We start from the raw sequence: 22210 nt of genomic DNA, 5'->3' as shown, positions 1-22210 counted from the left end.
AAAGAACTACCTCCATGTCAGTCAACTAATCCCCTCCCCATGAAAGGATTTGGGTAAGATCTCATGAAGACCTGCATGAGATGCTATAACTTGTTTGTAGAATCATAGAATGGTTTGGGTTCTAGGAATTTAAAGAACATCCAGTTCCAACCCTCTGACATGGGCAGGGACACAACTTTCATAAGACCAGAATGCTCAAAGCTCTGTCCAACCTATCTCTGAACACTTTCAGGGTCAGGGCATCCACAACTTCTCTGGATAAGTCATCCAGTGCCTCACTGCCCTCATAGTAAGGAATTTCTTTACTAAAGTGAACCTAAACCTGCCTTCTGATATCTAACCTTAACCTACTCTCTTCCAATTTGAATTCTGACCACATCAGTCTATGTTTTGTACATCTCTTAGAGGTGTGTATGTGATGTCATGCAGCACACTTGTGTCATCAAAGTCTGACTGGAACTTGTATTTTTCAAATATCATTTGAAGACAACAGAGTCTCTTCTGTCAGTTAGAGCATATTTCAGTTTGGGCCTACAATTTGATATCTGAGAGATATTTTAAATGAACAATTTCAAAGGTTTCAACAAATGCAATGATAAATTTATTATTATTTCTTTTCAAAGTATTAGAAATACAATTAAAATACATGAGTAAAAGGTATGACAAATGAATAGGAATAGGAATAGTATTGTCAATTATAGATGTGTATTTGGGGATTCATTTTGATCAAATGCTCTGTTCACAATGCAGCCATAATCTTGTTCACGTACTCTGACATTTGATTCATTCCTGGACCATTTAAAAGAAGAATCCCTTGATACTGTAGCTGAATCCACCTTTCTCTTCCTTCTGTACAATAGAAAAAAAAAGAAACAAAAACCTATTTTAATTTCTATTCTTATTTATAGTGAGAGATCAAACAATGCTGTGAGCATGAATGGAACTGAGTTTTGGAGAAGCTAGAGTTTCATGATAAATGATGCATATGCTCTGTGTAAAAGAAATGGCATATGTTCATTCCTGATTAAAAAAATAAGTGAAGCTTTCCCTCAGATTCCTCAGAAGAGATCCCTAGTGTTGTGACTCCTTTCTGGTCTTGCAGGTATGTGACTGATAGGTGTTTTGAGGTTTACAGGTGCTAAAAGAGGTGTCTTTACTTTGCTGAATGTAGGAAAGCTGGGAAAAGCCTTACCTGAGCAGGAACACTGTGGAGGAGATGAGAATGACAATAACAACCACACCTGCCACAACTCCAATGACAATGGCAACTGTGTTGTTCGAATCCTCTGTGTCAGGCTCTACAACTGAAAAACAAAGAGTCTTGTTACTGAAAGCAAACCATGCTGTGAACAGAAATGTTTTTTCTCCACCCTTCCTGTCTGTTTGGTTTTCTGGAGTGGTGTCAGACCCAGGTCCTGTCTGCTGTACCAAGCCTTGCTGTCCTGCTTTCTGGTACCTCTCCACTGGACTTCTGACCCTTCTCTCTGCTTGGATGACCACAGGCTCTCACCCACTGGGTCACTAACTTACATCATTAAAATGAAGGGCAAGCCCAGTCTTCTCCACAACAACATCCATTTTTGAAAATGATGTGTTTAATGCAGACAGGGAAATCCAGAATAGTTTTATTACCTAGTATTTCAGCCTCACAGTTTGGTCCTGTGTAGAGTTGTGAACATTCACAGAAGTAGAGGGAAGGGCTGTTGGAAGTTTCAGAGCAAATGCCATCATTCTGACAAGGATTTGGCATACATGGGCCACCTGGGGAAAAAGGAGAAACATTTGACTCTCAGATAATCCAACCCTGCAGAGAACCATTCTTGCTTAGATTACGCTGACTTCTAGTGCTGCATGTCCCCTGTATTTTAGCGTGTTTCTTGTATCTGACAATGCGAATAAGGGAAAGAAACACTGTTTCTTCAGTAGGAAACACTGTTTCTCCAGTGGAACATCAGAGCAAGATCCCTTGCATGGTTTTCTTCTGTACACTCTGTCGTGTAACTATCCCTAGGCCAGTGATGCCCTTTAAAGTTAGTATAGTCTTCATAGCATCAAAGACAATGTGATAGTGGTTGACTCACTTCTGTAGCATCCACGGCTGTAGTTTGAAATGCCACAGATTTCACCAGACCCACACACTTCATCAGTGCAGGAAACAGTGGAGCTTTCTGTGCACTGGCATTTCTGAGAGCAGTCATCAGTGGTGAATATTTCTCCAATCTGGAAGACCAGGAGTTAGATGTTAAAGAGACCAAATAAAATCAGCAACCCCCCCATGAATGTAGCACTGGAACCCTCATTATACTCTCTTCAACACTTTCCTGATGAAGGGTAATAGGACAGATTGGGGTTTTTTAAAGTAGTTTGAAAAAAAAAAAAAAAAATCAAGAAGCTTACTAATGCAGCTCTCTGAAATTCAAGGATAGCCCAAGAAAGAAAGCAAAAGAAGATCTGGGGCATGAGATCCTAGCACCAGGCAGGGTAACAAAAAATGGGCAACTGTTGCTGGAGATGAGTGGCAGATGAATCACATCATACTTCCAAGGCAATGTGGAAATGCTATCTGCCATTTTTCTTAAAAGTGCTACCTATTAATACTAAATCTTTACTGGCTTTTCTGGCTTAGATTTTTTTTTTGTACCAAATCTCTAGTGTTTAACCAGAAATCTGTGAGATGATGGAGCTGTTCTATCCTGCAGTGACAGTGGAGGATCCTCCTCAGAACCCAGTTTTGCTCAGGGCTCTCATGTCCTATCCAATTCTACAGACTCTCAACCCTGCCTATACCACTCTTCACTTCGAGGAACAAGGCCACAGTGATGCACAGAATTTTTCTGTAACTGGTGTGTTGTAAACTTTAGAACCTATGAGCATAATAAAGGTCAATTATTAACATAAATTGAATCACATAATTTCTCCAAGTGTCTGCCTTGGACTATCAGGCAGAGTTTCAGAGAGAGATCAAGAGATCTTGACCTCTCTTCCCTTTCTCCAGAAACCAGAATTTTATTAAGCAATTGCTCTTTGTTTCTAATGTTTCTACTGCAAAATTACGTGCTGAAGATTATGAGAAGATAGTCAAAATAACTAACAGAAGAAAATACTCTTTAGTGCTGCAGGAGCTGTGTGACCCACAGAGAGACCATACCTCATAGTATTTGTTAAGATATGTGCAGCCACACTCTTTGTAAGGCACACAGTCAAAGCCACTAAGAACATAACCAGGGAGACATTCACAGCCTTCAACACAGGGTGATTCACACTCAGAGGGGCTGGTCAGGTCGTTGCAGGATGCTGGGCATGCAGACATGCATGAGCTGTACTTGCTGTTGGCAGGACATGTCAGAGCTGTAAAAATAAGGAGTCCAGTTATACCAGGCTGCTGTGTGGTACTTACCTACAGAATTCACTTTCTGATCCATTTTGTAGGAGGCAATATGATAAATACACACAAACAGATGTGCAAACCTATATAATAGTATTGAAGTTGTAAGTAAAGCACTCAAAAGTCAGGAAATGCATCATCAAAGCTATTTGTCTATTGTGTTCTCATTCCTAGTATACACTGATCTCAAAACAACTTCTCACAAATTCAGGGATGTCAAATTGACATCCCTGAAGTGCCAGATCTGTTCCACATCTTTGAGAACTGTGTTTCATCAGAAATACGAAGTTACCTAACCACATCAGACACAGGGAAAATATGGTTTGTTGAATATCCAAACTTTAAAACAAAAAAAAGGGGGGGGGGGGGGATATGTTTAAGATAATTATAATTTTTATTTCAGCACTTTTTATTTTGAAAAGTATTGAGTTTTCAGTTGATTTTTTTAAATCTTGACATTTCACAGGAAAAATGACAATTAGTGAATTCTGTAGATTTAAATAGAGTTTGAAATTAACTCTCAGACTTGTAGCTTGTGATGGTCTCCAAAATTTAAACTTTTTGTCCCTTTGGGAATGGGAATGTCTTCCCACTCACAAAACTTCTTGTGACAGGGGGCTGACAGCTGATTTCCCAAGTATCTCTTTAAGCTGGAGTTTAAATGCAGAAGTCAGCATAGCTCAAGAAGAAAGTCCAGAAAAACGAGGGTGAGTGAAGTGTGAATCAATATGTTTTTACTCCCTGAAAAAATTTGATATAGGAAAAGGCTTAAACTTCAGATTTTTAGTCATGTAGGTAGAATCCCTACTTTCTATTTCTTCCTGTGCTTACCACACTCTGACTGTTGCCTCCAGCCATCCATGCTGACTCCTTGCTGCTGACAAGCCAGCACATATTCCTCCAGACTGCGACACAAGGTAGTGACCTCATCTCCTTCCACACACATATCAAACAGGCAGCTCCTGTGAGAAAACATTAATTTCCAGTAGATTTGTTACTGGTTATTTTCATCTGCTGCCTGTTTACCAGCATCTGGCTGACAGGAAACAGAGGAATAGAAGTACATGATTGGGAAGATCAGATCATTTTTGTGCAGCTGCTGCTGCTATGTGAGGTGTCCATATAGGATCATAGCATCATTAAAGCTGGAAAAGGCCTCTAAGATTATCTAACCCACCCTTTAATATAATTCTGCCAGATCCACCACCTAAACTATGGCCCTAAATAGAAAATTTTTCTCATAAGCAATCTAAGCCTCCCTTGGATCATGAATGACGAGTTACCTGAATTAACACAGTGAGTTCTTCTTTGCTCTCTGTTTCTGTTTCAGAATACATCTTGCTTATAGAGCACTTTTCATGCTGCTAAGTGTTACAACTGAACTACACACTCCTTTCAATACACGGGTGCCCTGCCCATTTCCATGTGCCTTGAATGTTGATACAGAATTCTGCTTTATCTAGTGTTTGTTTGCTAGTGTTGCCTTCTCGGTTTTGCTCATTATTTGAGTATTCATGGCTTGATTTTCAGAGGCATTGATATCCAAGATGAATGGAATCTGCAAATATGCAGCACCTCAGAAAAATCAGGGCAGCCACTAATCAGGTAGAACTACAAAATTCTAGAGTGAGTAGAAAAGTAGGCTTGTGTTAATAATCAGGAGATATATCTACATCTACATCTACATCTACATCTACATCTACATCTACATCTACATCTACATCTACATCTAATCTATATAATCCATATATAAACTATAGATATAGATACAGATATACACATTGAACCCAGTGGTCCACTTTATTTGGCTCAAGATACTGCTAACATACTTCTCACAGATAAGAGGGACTTTGGGGTGACCATTATCTGTCTTTAAACATTGGGCATAACTATGTAACTAAAGAAAACTGGCAGCTACTTTGTGACTGATGATGGCTGAAGGATGAAAGATGAACGTGGGGATGAATATAGGTATTAGGTATGTTGGAGTTGTATAGGTAGGAGGCAGAGCAACCTTGAAACACAGCAGAGGGAACTTCCTTGGAGATACCAGGTTAGTTACTCTTCACTAATCTGGTTTTTGTACTTCTTCATGAAAAATTCTAGAAGTGTCACTGACAGCTTCAGCCTTGGCTATGGCACAATACAGATTGTATGAGGCTACCCACTAGACCCAGGTGCTAAATTCTTACTGAGTGTGGATGAGAGCTGTAAGAACATTGGAAATTCCAGGCTACAGGGATAATGCTTACCTGTGTGGGAAAAGAGGAAAGCTGCTTTGTAGAGCTACCAAAGAAGTGAAATGCTGAATAGATGAAAGAAAGATAATCACAACTATTTAAAAATAAGTAAGAGGATGTAAATATATAAATAATGGAATCACTGGGTCCAGTTCTTCAAAGACACTTATTATCCTCCACTCCTGTTAATATCCTGGAAACTCCAGATGACTGAAGATAGTTCTTGTCAGAAACTATTGCCACAATGATTTTGCAAATGGGGAGAACAACTGTCTGCAGTAGACACTTACGTGAAATAGAAACCTGGTTCAACTGCAGAATGACACTTGGCAAAAGGACCATTTGAGGCAGTCAGGATTTGACACTTTGTAGTTGTGTTTTGCTGGTCCAGCTGATTTTCATTGCAGCCTTGGAAAAGCCCTGGATCTGGTTCCTCCTCAGACTCATTTTCTGAGATGACATCTCGTCTGTAAATGAAGTCATTATGAAATAATGAGTGTTCTGTGTACATCCAGCATTCATGGTACTTCTTTCTGAGTAACATTGCGAGAACACTTCTGCCTTGTGCTATAAATGTAAACTTATTTCTCTTTCATGTTTTATCCTGAATGGGAAGAAGGTAGAGCAAATCAAAGATGTACTGGAACACTTCCTACCATCTCAGAGATTTATGGATTTTTAAAGTAAAAAGGATATGTCCAATTATCTGTTTGGAAATTCTTCATGGTACATATTTTATCTATGCCTCCTCCATCCAATCTATTCAACAAAACTGAATGTTAGTCAGAAGGATGCAGCTGGAATAAAGCTCTGTTTCTTGGATATATGTTCATTTTCATTGAACAACTGCCTGCATGCCTAAAATGCCAGAATTTTCCTATGGGCACAGACTCCAGAGCCCCTTTATGCTCAACACTGCCCTATATACTGTTTTCTGCTATTCTAGCAGGCAAATTCTTGCAGCCAATACATATCTGGACAGTTAATACAGTTTCATTTTCTTTTGGAAAAAGCAATGTGTTAGGGGCTAAGCAATTTCCAAAGGGCTTTCAAAGCAACAGGAGGAAAGGCAGGAAGGCAGGAAACCTCAAGGAAACAAGAAAAATATTTTTCAATGTTGTGTATGAACTAATTAGCACTGAATTTTCCTGACCAGAAATATCATGCTCATGTACAGTCAAAATAATGTCCTTACTTTTTGTGTATGGCAGAAAAAAAAATAGATAGCTATGAAAGCAAGAAAATTGGACTCTTCAAGAACTTTTTCTGGGAGGAACTGTGAATTTCTGTTTATGGATTTCAAAGCTACCTTCATGCTTCAGAGGAAAGACTGATGTTGAATCAGGATTTGCACTCACTCAGGCCCATCCAGAGCATGTATTCATCTTTGCCATGAGCTTGGCAAAGATGTTGCTCATCCCTGTGCCCTAACAGTTGTAATGGCTGTGACTCCAAACAAGGACACAGAACTGGGCTCATGCACTGAGAGTTCAGGCCTCTTTTGGCCAGATAGAAAAGTCCCTACACACAAACAAAGGGAAGAAGAAAGATAAGATAGAAATAAGACTGTAGTTACTCCTAGAGGTTAACTATGACTTAATTCACTCACATCTAGTGGCAGTTCTTGCTGTGGATATTAAATAGCAAATCAAGTACCTGAGGCGAGAGCTTCTTTTCAGAGGAACTTTCCAACTTTCACCAAACACGTTCACGTTCCGCACCCAAACACCATTTGGATTTTTAAAGTCATTTCTGTATCCCCCATCAAAGTCACCACATAAGCCTTCCACTCTGCTTCTGTAGGTGGTAGCCAGCTTTATGTCTAGGCAAAGTCAGAAGGAAAAAGAGTTGTTACATAGAAATTGTTGCCACCGAGTGTGTGGAAGAGGGAGAAATCAATACCAAGTGCCACGTGCCTTGGTTCAGATTGCAGGTGGCAATGTGACATGGGCTTAATATGTATAAGAGCACAGCCCTGAACATACCTGTTCACACGTTTCTGTGCAGATCCAGATTTTGCTCTATTATCCCAATTAATAATTTCAAGTGATTTACTTTTGTTTTTATCATTCAGACCTTACTTAATATGAAAAAATGCATGACAGTCTGATTCTACATCTCATTTCTCCTAAATTCACTGGGATCCAGAGAAATGCCAGTTTTATGTTTTTTTTCTGGTTCCTAGGAAACAATGCTTTCTGTTTTTTTTCTGGTTATTTTCTGGTATTTTATATAACAAAGGACCATAAATGCAAAAGGTAAAATTTCAGATTTTGTCTTGGGTTTAGACCTCCTCTGGAATGAGAATTTTTTTGGGGGCAATACATAAATATTTCTGCACATTTTTTTAATGTCACTTACCTGCATTTTGATTGCCATCAAAGCTCAGGTATAAGCCAAAATCTGTCTCCAGGTAAATTCTTGTTGTCCTCTGATATATACGAATACCTTCATGAGGTCGAACTGGGGGCCTCACCCTCACACCATCCAACTAAAAAGGAACAAAAAAATTAAAATTCATTATATATAGGCCAAATTAAAGCCTGATTTCAGTACAGGTCCATGTTACAATACAATACTTCTCTGGTTTTGTGATAAATATATCAGATAATTTAAAAACATTTACTTTTTTAAGTTAACAAAATGATGTATTGAGGAAAGTGATCTGAATGCAGTATTTTCATATAATCCAAAGAAATTTCTATTATTTGGCTAAAAATGTAATATAGCAGCTATGTATGCTCTAACACACCAATAAAGAGGAAGAAAACTTAATTATCTGAGCTTGAAACCACTGATGAAAATTGGTGTGTTTTTATTTTTAGCCTTAGGATATTTGGGGTTTTCACTGCTAAAACTGTATTTATTAATTTATTTGTTTGATGCAAAATTCTTTCATAGCTATGGAGAAAAAACACTGAACACAACTGAAAATCTCATTTATGGTTGCCTCACAGCACTGCTATAATAACACAGTTCGCTTTAATACTTTAATTCTTAAAAAAATTTAATGTCCATTACTCAAAGATATTTTAGTTCAAGAGGGGGCCTTCCTCTGCTCTGCAGTCAGGGAGGGACTTACCAGGACCTGCTTGTTCTGCCTGAATCGAATTGTGTGGTTGTAAACATTGATGAGCAGCTCTTTCAGGTAAGTAATGTGTCGACTTCCACGTAAAGGATAGTTTGTGCCTTCAATGCTGAACTGTGCCAGAGTGTCAGGTAGGTCAGGGATGGTCTGAGCCAGAATATATGTGTACTTCCCTTGGAAATGGTGCACCAGCCCATCAAAGGTGATGTAGTGTGGGTCACCCATCACCTGGCATTTCCCAAAACCTGCAAGAGAAGAGCTTAATTACTCTCTACTGGTTTTGCTTATTAGGTTTTGGGGTTTTTTCCCCTGTTCTCAAATCAACATGCCATGGGAAAAATTGGGTCATTGTGATAGGATTCACAAACTGAGTTTTGGGTTCAGCACTGGGAATTTTTTAAAAGAAATTTTATTCCAACTAGTCAAACTTTAGTCCAACTGTCAAATTTCTAGATATAAGTAAATAATACCCAGGTATCCATTTCACGCTACAAATTCTCTGCATGGAATAAGAACCTTTTATTATGAGAACTAAAGCCTTTCTGTTTTCAGTAACATGTTGTCAACAAAACAGTCAGAGTTGCCTTCTTTCCCCATGGAAGAATGGAACTGCCATGAAAGAAAGTATGTACACCCACATTCTCCCTTCTGCAGCCTTCAAGCGAGCCCCAAGTGAAGATCTGCTGCACTTACCTGTTGGATTGCACTTGTTTTTTCCATTTTTAATCACACAGGTTTCTCTAGAATCACAGCTATAGCTCTTGCAACTGATGACACCATTCTTCTGGCACTGGCATCTTTGGGTGCAGTGTGGAGTTATCCATGTCTCCCCAGCCTGGACACAAGTTGTGTTAATAATATGTTATCAAGGTGCTCAGCTCTGCAGTGCAATGGAAGTTCAATAGCCATGGGTGTGGGCACTAGCTAAGTGCAGCCTTGTCTAGTTGGCAATTCCACAACTGCTTGATTAAGTGTAGTCTCACCAAAAGGTTGTGAGAGGGGATCTCTGTCCATTTATCTTACTGTCTTTGATGTGAGAATTTGAACACAAAACCAGATTAGGACAGGCTGCCTGAATAATTCTGATCAATTGGCTGGTTTAAAATAGACCTCAGTTTTGGCCTCAGGTGCAATGTACCAAGCAAGCTTCTGTATCTCCTAATACCCAAGACAACAGCTTTTACTAATCAGATGAAATGTATTTAAGAGACAGATCCTGAAGTATTTGATCTCTCTCTCTTTCATATAAAGATGGACAGGAGACCAATTTTCTACAAGTTTTGAAGTCAGAGATTTGCTCCAAAAACTACTTACGCTGTAGTAATTGTTGTCATCATCCCTGCAGCCACAGCTGCTGAGAGGCACACAGTTGCCATTGCTGAGCACATAATTATCATCACATTCACAGCCTTCTGTGCACTCTTCTGTCTTCTCACAAAGGGAAGAGGCAAAAATGTCACTGCATGTTGATGGGCAGGCAGAGACACAGTCTTTGTAGTGGCTGCGGGATGGGCAGGGCAGTGCTGTGGGAGAACAGAGCCAGTGTTATTAAATACATTTACAAAATGCACTGCAAACACTGAAAGCTAAGCCTTGGCCTATGGAATAGTAGGACTGAACTGCCTTTTAGTAGCTGATTTTGATCATCAGCTGGTTTTTATTTTTATATTTTACTTTAAAAAAACAAACCAACCAACAAAAATACAGAAAAAAAAAAACTTTCTGGAACTTCTTATTCAGTTTATTACAGGTATCAGTGAACCACCTGGCACTAGGTTATCCAGATTCAGTATTCCAGTTCAGCTGCAAAGGCTTCTCTGGGCATTGCTAGAAGTGAGACTCTCAAAGGCAAATTTCTTAAAGTATTTGAATCTCCATTGATGCAAACCAGGTGTAAATTTTGTTTAACTACAGACACGCAAGAGCAGCAGATGTGTATTCTCAGACTGCAGGTTCATCTAGCTCTAAACCCTATTTATGCCAATGACTAGATGTGCATAACAGGACAGTTCAGAAACAGTGTAACATGACAAGAAGTCTGTAAATCCAGTATTTTCCTCCACTCATGACAAGAAGGCAGCTGGGGATTTCTGATGGATCTATTATACACTCATCTGACTTGGTTTTTAACCAGTTAACTGTTTTGTCCTCTACAACATTAGGTGATAATCCCACAATATAATACTAAATAGTGAAAAACCCCACACAAATAAAACCCCAGTACATGATATTTACTAATTTTTACATAACCTGTTTGTAGCTTTGTTGAAAGGGTGGAGTGAGGCATATACCCTGGAGATTAACTTGAGAACAGGGATCATAATAAATCACTGGGCAAATTGACAGTTTTTGTTCAAGTCTCAGTGAGTGGTATTGAGTCCTGTGTCCTCCTAGTCTGGTTATATTATTTCTAATTTTAGGCTCACTGCAATATCTCATTTGCAACCAATGCCATTCTAACTCCACATCAACATCCATAACCTGTCCAGTTCTGGGTTTTTCTGAATGTGAGCACAGTTCAGTGCAGCAATGAAATCATAATGGTAGAATTGTATTTTATAAGAATTTAGATTTCATTTTCTTTTATGTATCTTGTCCAATTAACTGTGCTAATCTTTGCATGCAGTCAGTCATTCAAGTTTCTCATTTTTCATTTGCTTTTGTACTTACGGCAGAATGTGCTATTCCTCCATTTAATGGTGATTCCATGGCTCTTGCAGGTGTCCACATAGACTTGAACGATGTCGCAGAGAGCAGACTTCATACCATCATACTGGCACATATCATAGATGCAGATCTCTATGAAGTCATCAGGGTTGACTAGACTATGGCATTCTTTGAATTTGTCTGATTTTAGAACATTGCACTGTCTTTCAATGGGTTGTTGATTCTCAGCAGTGCAAGGAGGATTCTCAACTTCTCCTAAGTCTGGCAAACAACTGCAAGAAAGTACAGACACAGGCTGCTGTAAAACAGACTGAAACTGGAAAGTTTCTTTCCACTACAAAGTACAAAAGGCTGGAGACTTCCTACTGTCAATAGATGAAAAACTGGGCAGAAATGGACCTGGCTGACAACCACCACGCTGTGTCTGACACATTCTCATTGAACTTGGCCCTGACTAAAGGACTGACTATACAGCTTGACCTTGGATCTGTCTCATCACTGCAAATTTCTGTGTGGTGACCTGAACTGAGCTAGGCTGACCTCAGCTTCCATCTGTGGGGCTACCCCACTTGCCTCACTCTGGTAGAGTGGGATGGACCCTGGCTGCTGAGGCCACAGTTTTCTCAGCTGTGCTGTCACATATGGCTCCCTGTCTGCCAGGGAGCAGCTGGCCCTCACCATTCCCCAGCACCATCATCCTGCTCTGGGTGTTACCAGTGTAAAATAAAGTCTGCACTGTGGACAGCCCTAAAGACTAATTCCCCAAGTGTGTGTGTAGATTGATAGAACAGCTATGGTTTTCCTCTGACCTGTGCAGTGCTTTCCTGTGGGCATGGCTGTTTTTTGAACTACAAATTCAAGAAAAGGAAACTCTGGTATACAGTGCTTATGTAGCAGACAGTCAAAACAATGGAAAACAATTCACTCTTTCCTGAAGCAAGGTAAGAGGCATGAAAATTATTTAATAATTTAATATTTACCCCTTATCACTGTCTATCTCCACTTTCCAGCTATTTCCAAACTCTGGAGCAGTGACAAGTGTACCATTGGTCAAGGACAGATCATCTTCACGATTACCATTGAAATTGCCACACATGCCATGCACCTGCAGAGGGAAAAGAACCATATTCTAAGCATGACCTCTTTGCATCAACTTCCCCAATAACTTCCTATTCATTACCTATGAAATAATGTGACCAAATCACCACCAACTACCAGTCCTGTACCAGACATTTGAGACATTCTGACTGCACCCATGGAGAAACAAAACAGAAATTACAGTAAATCTTTGATTCCCTAAGGCTTCAAGCTATTTATTTCTCTAAGTTAGAAGCATTTCCCCAAACAGGTAATTTTCTTTAACTACTCCCTTGGAACATAAAGAAACTGTTCTGAAGAGAAAAAAATAGAAAGGAAAAAAGTTACAACACAGCTACAAAGAAAGATGCAACAGCAAAACACAGGAATAAAAGGAACTACAAGTAAACACACAAAGCAGCAGTTTTGAAAGAACTCCAGATGCCCATATACTAAATCTTACCTGTGAGAAATAAGAGCGTGGGAGGGTGATTTCCAGATGATGATTGCCATCATATTTCACTGTCACACCAAAGTCAGTTTCCAGTACTATAAATCTGCCAACATTTCCAATGGACATGCCTGGCAGTCGGCTCTGCACTGGAGTGTAGACTCTCTCGTTGTTCAGCTGGAGAGATGTGTCATTTTTCAGTACAGACATTCTTCCATGAAAGCTCACAATCTATATTCCTATTAGTGCTGAAGATTTCTCTGTGAAGGTTTTAGGTTTTTACATTTCCAGCTTGCATATTCCAACTATGGGTTGCAAGGATCAGCCTTTTAGCTGAGGAAGGCTGGGCAGGATTTGTATCCTTTGTTTTAACAGGGAACTTGAAAGATCCCTGATGGTGAGCAAGCTCTTTCTCTGCCCGTGGGGCAGATTCCTGCCTCCAGTACTGCCATGACTCCCTATGTTATACCAGGCTGATACATTATGTCTTACTTGCTATAGGTGACTGGATTTATAAAAGTTGTTGAAGGGGGGAGTCCCACATTTTAATTCAAGCAATAGTTGCCCAGTCTGAGGCCCTGCATTTAATCTCTAAGATATGGATTATAGAGCAGCAAACCCAACCAGAAGCTTTGGAAAATAGTGAGAAATTCTATTTCCTCATCACATCCACTTAATGGGGGTGCCCACAAGAGTTAAGCATATGCATTTATGTTCCTTAGGAAATGTCAAGATCCTTTTTGCTACAGCTATTCTAAGTGAGCTAAATTTAAGATACTTCTTGCCAGAAAGAAGAGCACATCCACCTACCAGGATTCCTTGGTTTTTCTGAAGGGTGATTCGTATACCAAACACTTCTACGTAGACTTCTTTCAGGTATGTGGCCCCTCTTGGTCCCCTGTCTTCATTCTTGCCAAGTATGGTTATAGGAATGACATTGGTGGCAGTGTTGACAACCTCAACTAAAGTGTAGGTGCAGGTTCCCACAAAAGTGTACTTCATTCCATCAAAAGTGAAATAATGGGGATCTCCTACCACTTGACATGTTGCTTGACCTGAAGGCAAAAAAAAAAAAGATCTAAAAATTTTGTACTGGATTGCACCATGGACTCAGCTGACCAAAGCAGTTTGCATTAGTGGAGCAACCTCATCTTGATAATTATTATCTGGGCAAACTTCCAGAGAGGCATCTCAGATTCATGCCAATGACACTTATTTTTAAATAAGAACTTTCCAGAAAGCATCTCTTAAATTTAATTTGCAAATTATACACAAAATAAACTTCTGTATACATTTCTATATGCTGTTGTAGCTATGATTTATAGCATAGTTGAGAGAAATACAGAGCTTTTCTACTTATCTATATAAAAATACATAATTAAATGTATAAATGTAGATGTTAATATGAAAGTAAGTAAAATTGCACTTGTCATTATGCAGACCCACAGAAACACAATTCTCATAGAAATGCAACCAAATTTAAATCTTTTAGCACTGGTGAAGTGGGACTTGAATTTTCATTATTAGGACAAATAGAATCCAAGCAATCTTGCAAACTTTGGGCAGCATCAGTTTTTGCTGATATCCACTACAACAGGAGGGCATCTGTGCTTGCAGGACAGAACATGCATTTTCATCTCTTAGCACTGGCAGCAGTCAGTTGGGACTTTTTCATTGTCCTTTATGAAAAGATATTTATAATAAAGCTAGAAGGAGAAGAGGATCTAATTATGGAATTGACATAGGGGTGATTTTCAGGCTGGACTCACCATTGGAATGGCAGCCCAGCACACCATCCTGAATACTGCACTCCTCCTGGTCTCCACATTCCCAGGGTTTGCACTCAATGGTGTTATTGGCCTTGCAGGTGCAGCGCTCATTGCAGGAGTCACTGGTGAACCAGCTTTCATTCAGCTACATGAGAAGAAAAAGTGTAGAAGTATACATTATAAGATAAATAAGAAGGTAAAGTCGTAAGGAAAAATATTAGCTTTTGAATGTGCATGATAAATTATAATTTGGGCAATTGCAGCCACACACCTCATGGACCAAGAGAGCTGACAAAGTAAGTGTATTTTGAAATTATTAATGGTGTAAATATGAATTATATAGTGTTATTAATATGTTTTTCCCCTCGCAGTGATAAAGAATGAGATGCCCTGATTTTGGTGGTTTTTTTTTTCCTTTTTTTCTTTAATATCTGATGTAACTTGCCTGGTGATACTGATTTTTTTCATCAACACAACCACAGTTGCTTTCTGGCACACATTTGTCTCCACTCAAAACATAGCCTTCCTTACAGAAGCAACCTTCCACTGGCAAAGAACTGCAGGAATCAGCTGATGAGATGTTCAAACAGGTAGAGGGACACCTAGTACCACAGCTCTTGTAGATGCTGCCTCCAGGACATGACATTGCTAAAAAGAGAATAAAAATAAGATCACTCAAAAGGGCAAAATCATAATAAAGGTTTTCCTGATGCTTTCATTGTTTGCTCCTGAAAATACACAAAATGGCTGTTTGAAAGCCTGACAGGAGAGTGCTGAGTACAAACCTTTTTCTGCTGAATTAAAGGCACAAAGTGACTCAGTTATGGGAATAGAAGAATTTTTGTCATACCAGTTGACATGTCCCCATTACTGTAGTTACTATTTGAGCATCTGCTATATATTCCAAAATAGAATAAAAATCACACTCTGTCTTTCACTGAGACTCCTTTAGAACAATATCCTTTCACACCCCTTCTACTTAGGGTAGAATTGGGCTACTATCACACAAAACATGGTCCCCAGGGATAACATTATATTTTACAGAAATAATTTGTCCATTTCTGTAATCTAAAAAAAAACACAGAAAAACATGGTTTTGGCTGAATTCTGTTAAAAATCACAATATATGATTTCAATTTATTTCTGTCCCTACAATAGGATCCCTTAGTCCTGTCAGACAATTACAGCTGACATCTCCAGTCATCTAGCCAGACTTCCTTCCCCTCGTCAGGACCTTAATTGAGTTTTTATTTGAATCATTGATGAAGAAAACACTTGAGAGTCAGTCTTTCTAATGTTACTAACTCTTCTCTATTACTATAATGAAGCCATAGATTATTAGGTTCTGGCCTATAGCCTCAGACTATGGAGTCTGGATGTCCATGGCTTTAATCTGCTTTGGAGGGTTAGACACTCATTTTTTTTCTATCTTCTATTTATGTAAGAATTCCTGGTGCTCTGTCCTCTCAGTGCTGTCTTACTGGGTGCTCTATTGCAGTAATCCTTCCAAACTCCTGCTCCTGAAACCTATCAATTTTTTTTAGTTTAAATGCAGAGCTAATTGTTCACATAAAAAAAAAAAAAAAAAAAAAGGTGCAGATCTGCAAAAAATAATCCAGTTGTAAGAGGTATAATAATAATTAGTGTAAGACAAAAAAAGCATAGAGAACAATTATGGTTTATTAAGTATGGTTGACCTTTAGAGGAGTTTCTTTCCTCTCAGGTGTGTAGTTTGTGGACTTAAATATCCTTTAGAAAATGCTGCCCAGAGAAGTTGGATGCCCCTTTCCTGGAATTATTCAAGACCAGGTTGGATGGGGTTTTGAGAAAGCTGTTTTAATGGAGGGCATCCCTGCACATGGCAGGAGGGCTGGAACTAGATGATATTTAAGGTTCTTTCCAAGCCAAACCATTCTATGATTCTATGTGTGACAAGCAGAAAGCTGTCCAGTGTTGCTTAAAACCAGCACCAGTGGAACCCCTGGAAAGCTTTATGCTAAGAAATATGAGTTCATTATAATAAATTTGCCATAAGGTCATTCTAAAGAGTAACTAAGTACTTCAATAAGTACTTCAATAAGTAAGTGACAGTATTCAATGTTTTGCTTCAGAGAGAAGTAGTGCACTTCCTAGAAACAGCTGCTTTTCAAGCTCTCTTGTTTTTTTAACCAAAGGCCATTGACAAACATGTTTTATGAAGGACGACCAGCTCCACCTACATTGAGGATGGCAGATTTTTACTGAAACAAAGGAACTTATTTCTCCAGTGTAGAAGCTCACATAAGACACAATTGAACATAATCAGACTTTTCAAGAAACTAATAGCAAATTATAAATATTATGAAACTTTAAAGATTTAACCTGCATGTATCCTAATGTTCTCAAAATTAGTGGTTTATACAAATCCTGGAGTGCTTCTGAATCTGAAGCAGGCTCAAGACATTATAAAAGACAAACTATACTCAGAACATTACATAAAATGAAATAACATGCACAGAAAAGGTAAAGGACAATGAAGTTAAAATCCAGAATAGATATTTATATCAAAATACTCACGGCAAAGAGTAGCATTCCTCCATTCTATGCATATCCCAGCATTGACACATGACTCAGCATAGGCCTGTAGTCCATAGCATAAGGAGGTTGCCTGTCCCCCAGTGAAACACATGTCATAAACACAGTTTTCAAAGAAATTCTGTGGAGGCACCTTGGAGTGACAGTCCTTGAAGATTCCTGTGTAAATCAAAGAAGATATATAGAAGGGTAGAAAAAATCCCACTGGAACGTTAAGATTGACACCACATATTTTCTGTCACAGCAAACATATTGTGGGTGTTCCAGGCTGTGTTAAATAAGTTAATTCAGTACTTGAAATGGATACACAATGCACAGTACGAGAATGGGCTCCCTGGACCAGGTTTTCTTCCTTTTGCATGATTGATACAACATAACTTACATAAATTAAGCATTGCTGCCTAGGAAAAGCACTAATTCTATACGACTATGGGGAGCATGTCCAGAATTTCAGATAAAGTGCTTATAACACACACATTGACAGTCTGTCTGCACTATTTCTTTTTAGCAAGCAGAGTACAAGTCACTATAACACAAAGAGCAGCTATGGTTCCCTGCACATTTTCTCAGATAAAATTCATGGACAAATTGACATTATCTGAACAGATATTCTGGCAGGCACCTTTGGGTTTTATGTGCTTCCAATATAAGCTCAGAAAAAGAGACTACAGAGAAGGGACAAAACAAGCTAGACCATGGTCCATCACCTGGCTCACAGAGATCTACCAACACACTACCTGTCGGGTCTGTGATCATGCCACATGCTGTGTTTTTCTTTGCTTCACTCTCCAACACAGGATCACATTGCTCTTCTGTCCCACCACTGGAGCATCTGGGGAAAGCAAACAAATCAAACATGTTTTACATCTATTACTATCAGATTTTCAGTGGAAAATTAGTACATGACAACCCTGCACAAAAGAGTGCATTTTATTTCTGTCACAAGACTTTATCCAGCTTCTTTGAAAAGCTGATGTCAGCCTTCTCACTGAATGGACTCCTTTTTGATCCCTTCTGGGTGATTCAAAGGCTTATTCTTAGTTTTAAAAAAGGGCTATGGGATCCAAACAGTTATGGTTTCCAATCAGGGAACTGGACTGAAGTACCATCCCCCCTCACACTCAACAGACAGTTCCTGCTTTGGAAAATGAGACTTAAAGGGCACGAGCCCTCTTATCATTCACCTTTATGTTTATGTGGAAGTTTATGTGAAAGTCCAGCTCCCTGCTTCTAATGGGCAGCTGGAAGATATAGAATGGCACTGGAGCCAACGAGTAGATGGATGTTTGATTGTAAGAGTTTGCTCAGAAAATCTACGTGATGAAATGATTTACATACATGGTGTTATTCTCAGGCACCTGCCAGCTTTCTCCAAGATCAGTGGAACCACTTGCAATGTCACCATTGGGCTTGATATTGTCATCATTTGGATCACCATTATAATTACCTGTGAGGGAAAAAAGACATTTATGGAACACATGAAGTTCAAACCTGCAGAAAAAAGCTAGGTTTCAGGCTTTAAATGAATTGAGATAGGGAGAATAAATATGTAACATCAATCTGTACTGCAGAATAGTGTTTTGATTACTGACCTGGGCTGCTGCTCAGACATTTGAAACAGGAAGTCTGTAAATTCCTATGTAACTAGATTACATGGCATCCAAGAAAAAACTTATCTAAACTTATCGAAAAAACCCCTCATTTTCTTGCATCCTACATGTAGAATGTTGGACTAAAAATTAAACAGTGCTATTTGCACCATTATATTCTTAGGTAGATTTCCTACAATGAAAGGGTGAAAAACTCATGAAGAGATAATTGAACTAGAAAACTCCAGATAATCCAAACCAAAGAATAATCAGAACCTTGCAAGACAAACTATTCTTGTAATTTCTACATGTTAAGGAAAAAAAAGTAAGTAATCACCAGCTACCACTTACCACAGAGGCCACAGAGCAGACCACTGTAATTAGAGGGCACAGAGACTTCTGCATAATGATTTCCATCATATCTCACCCACAGTCCAAAGTCAGTTTCCAAGAGAACATATCCACCACTGCTTTGAATACTGATCTTCTTTTCAATAAATACAGGCAAATTCATTCTGTAGCCATTCACCTGTACAGCAAGTTGTAAAAGTAAGTGTATGGCTATTGGGACCTCTACAACTACCACAGCTAGTACAGATTGCTGAAAGATAGGATCTTGTGCATAGGGGAACTGGAACTGATTAAAGAACATCTGAGAAAGTTTGATGGAGATTTCATTAAAAGAGGTAGATACCATTAATAAAAAAACAAAAGTTTTGTTATAAACTCTACAGAGATAATAATTATCTGCATGTCAGTTAAAAATTATATGTGTCTTTTAAGTAGGTATTTTCTTACATTCACTTTCTTGTTTTTCAGCAGAGAAATCTGATTGCCATAGACTTCCACGTGCACTGACTTCACATAAGAGACTTTGGTGTTGGCTCCTCTGTGCTCGTTTGTTGTGGACACATCAAAGTATGGAAGACTCTCAGAGACATTGCACACTTTGGAGAGGGTGTAAGTGCAATTTCCCATGAAATTATGGACTTTGTGGTCAAAAGTGTTGTAATGTGGGTCCCCAGAGGCGCTGCAGGAAGCACGATCTGTAAAGAAAGAAAAGGTCTCTCTGAGTCATCACCAGACTTTTGCAGCTGCTTTGTTCCCAGTTTGTTTGTTTTATGTTGTATTTGTTGCTCAGATGTAACAGTGATGACATCAGTCAATAGCTCTCCAAAGGCCAACCCAGCCTTCTATCTTTGGACCCACAAAAACCTAATCTTGTGTATCAGAAATCTATGCTAGAGGTTGATGAAGAAAGTTGGGTAAAAGGCATTATTAAGACATCATTATATAAAGTGGAGCAGTGAGATTTTAGTGTCCAGACCTGAACTGTTCTTTCTTACTAAACAGGAAGAATTTATCCAAAAAACTTCACAGGAATAGCTAGCCAGAATAGACCGCTGCACTATCAGATGTCTGGGATCCAGTACTCATTTATGGAAATAATTGAGTACTGCTTTCACAAGATATCCTTTGCGCACTTTAAAAATATTAAAATTAAACAGTCAGTGATAATATGTACAAATGGAGATACACTGTGTATGCAGTTATGTGCGAGACCTGCATAAGATTTTTGAATACTGATAAAAACTTCTGATTTTGAGGGAAAAAATTTCCCATCACCTCTTATCAGACTTGAGCCTGAAGGTGCTTTTTGGTGTTTACCAAAAACAAAAAATAAGGAAAAGAGATTCTTACATCTTTGCTTTTCAACGCCATATTAAAATATAGCTACACTTGGAGTGCTGTCTACATGTTAACCTTAACTCCTTACAAAGAAAGACATACTTAAAAAGTTACCAAGAAAAGCAGAAGAAATCTAAATTGGCTAGGTGAGCCAGGACTGTCTTGTACTTAACAAGCAGATAGGTATAGACATTAATGATTAAAAGAGGAAGAAATTAGAATTTATCTAGAAAGAAAATTTAGTATATATCCTATATAATAAACTAGTCATTACAAGAAAATATAATGGAATAATATCTGAAAAAAATCTAAATTTGGAAATTAAATAAAAATTTTAAAAATATATAGAAAATAACATCTGCAGAACAGGTGAAAATTTGCCATAAAAAAGAGTAATTTAAATATACATGGACATGGTAATAAAGAGTCTGCGAGATAACTATCACAAGTCTGGTCTACACCTACAAAAACATGACCACTATGCAAAGAGACCTATTGGAAGACCTATAGGGTTGGAAGCCAGAAAGACTCCAAGAAGAGCAGAAATGTTCCAGAAGTCTGTTTAGCAAGGAAAAGCTGTAATCTTCCTGGACCCACTCACAGAAATAATTGTCAAATGTGCAGGCAAAATTACAGTCTGTTGGTGGAGCTGAACATGGTGCAGAAAGGAAAGCAGAATTTGTAGAGTAAGGGTGAGGCCACCTTTTCCCCATGTCCTGCAGGGCTCAAGTATGTCCATGTACATTCATGGCAGGCCCGTGCAGAGGCAAGGGTGGCCAGCCAAGGGCAAGCGCTCAGCACAGCCACTACAAAAGACAGATGGGAGACAACAGTACCTGTGCTTGTCCCAGGTGATGGTGTTGTTGTTGGACGTGGAGGCAGCGTTGTAGTGCCTGGCAAGGTGGGTGGGCCTGTAGGAGCTGGTGAATGGAACAGAGTGAAACAGAAGTGAAGAAGGCATTTTTGAGAATGGAGATTTGTTCCCAAGTGGGGATGTTGCAGGCTTCCCAAACACCCCCACATCATTGCAAACAAAGCGCAAAACAGAGATTCCACCTGTCTGGAAGTGTCTCTTCATGCAAGGGCTGGCTGGGCCATCAGAGTGGGGGACTAGTAATGTGATAGATGGAGAAATCCCTGCCTCCTGTGCTGCCCCCAGAACTGCCCGATGCCATGTTTCTGAGACTCAAGGAAATCCAAGGAAGTCAACAGAAGACTTACCACAGACAGTGCCAGCAGTCCAGTCTCCCACATCAACGCCCGCCTCAGCACAGGCTGCAGCGTAGGCCCCCAGGTCATTGCAGAGCTGCTCCGTGCTGCCAGACGTGGCACACTGGTCATAGACACAGCTCTCAAAGTATGTCTCGGGTGGCAGAACTGCATGGCACGGCTGGAACGGGCCACTGAGTTGAGTGAGGATTGAGCACTGCTTGTTAGCTGCCTCCTCTTCAGCAGGGGAGCAGGATGCAGGTGGGATGATGGCTGGGTCACACCTACAAAGCAGACAGACAGCCCTGAGTTCCCTGCAGCCTGCTGACAGCTGCCTGACCAGCATTTCCTGACCTCCTCCCGAGCCATAACCTCAGCTTCTGCAGTCTGGATCCCTCCCTAAGACAGGCACCCATGGGTGTCACTTGAAAGGGAGGAACACAAGGCCCACAGGCACCCTTGCCCTCCCTGC

The 22210-nt window shown here is 39.5% G+C and overlaps 1 protein-coding gene across 1 annotated transcript; it reads right to left on the bottom strand.

Moving 5' to 3' along the window:
- Nucleotides 1-578: 578 nt before the first annotated feature.
- LOC306806488 (zonadhesin-like) lies at nucleotides 579-20728 on the bottom strand. Its single transcript, XM_079315301.1, has 23 exons — nucleotides 19639-20728; nucleotides 19192-19369; nucleotides 18590-18698; nucleotides 17989-18083; nucleotides 17234-17410; nucleotides 15123-15325; nucleotides 14678-14822; nucleotides 13719-13963; nucleotides 12921-13085; nucleotides 12361-12485; nucleotides 11384-11652; nucleotides 10028-10236; nucleotides 9407-9548; nucleotides 8708-8958; nucleotides 7987-8116; nucleotides 7282-7447; nucleotides 5916-6092; nucleotides 4217-4347; nucleotides 3149-3348; nucleotides 2082-2220; nucleotides 1633-1761; nucleotides 1193-1304; nucleotides 579-849 (listed from the first exon to the last, which is right to left on the bottom strand). The coding sequence occupies exons 1-23, from the start codon at nucleotides 19816-19818 to the stop codon at nucleotides 696-698; spliced, it is 3831 nt and encodes a 1276-aa protein (XP_079171427.1). The 5' UTR covers nucleotides 19819-20728; the 3' UTR covers nucleotides 579-695.
- Nucleotides 20729-22210: the final 1482 nt, after the last annotated feature.

Source organism: Erithacus rubecula, assembly GCF_903797595.1.
Source record: "Erithacus rubecula genome assembly, chromosome: 11".
NCBI classification, from domain to species: Eukaryota; Metazoa; Chordata; class Aves; order Passeriformes; family Muscicapidae; genus Erithacus; species Erithacus rubecula.
Note: the sequence above shows the minus strand (reverse complement) of the source record. Positions and strands in the feature narration are given on the sequence as shown.

Bases quoted from the DNA above. Each gene is read 5' to 3' on its own strand.
- LOC306806488 (XM_079315301.1), bottom strand. From the start codon at position 19,818: ATGGGAAATTGCACTTACACCCTCTCCAAAGTGTGCAATGTCTCTGAG. The intron at 17,411-17,988 runs GTAGTGTGTTGG...TGATTTACACAG, and splicing joins CATGATCACAGACCCGACAG to GAATCTTCAAGGACTGTCAC. The intron at 1,305-1,632 runs GTAATAAAACTA...TTTGTTTTTCAG, and splicing joins CTGTGAGGCTGAAATACTAG to TTGTAGAGCCTGACACAGAG.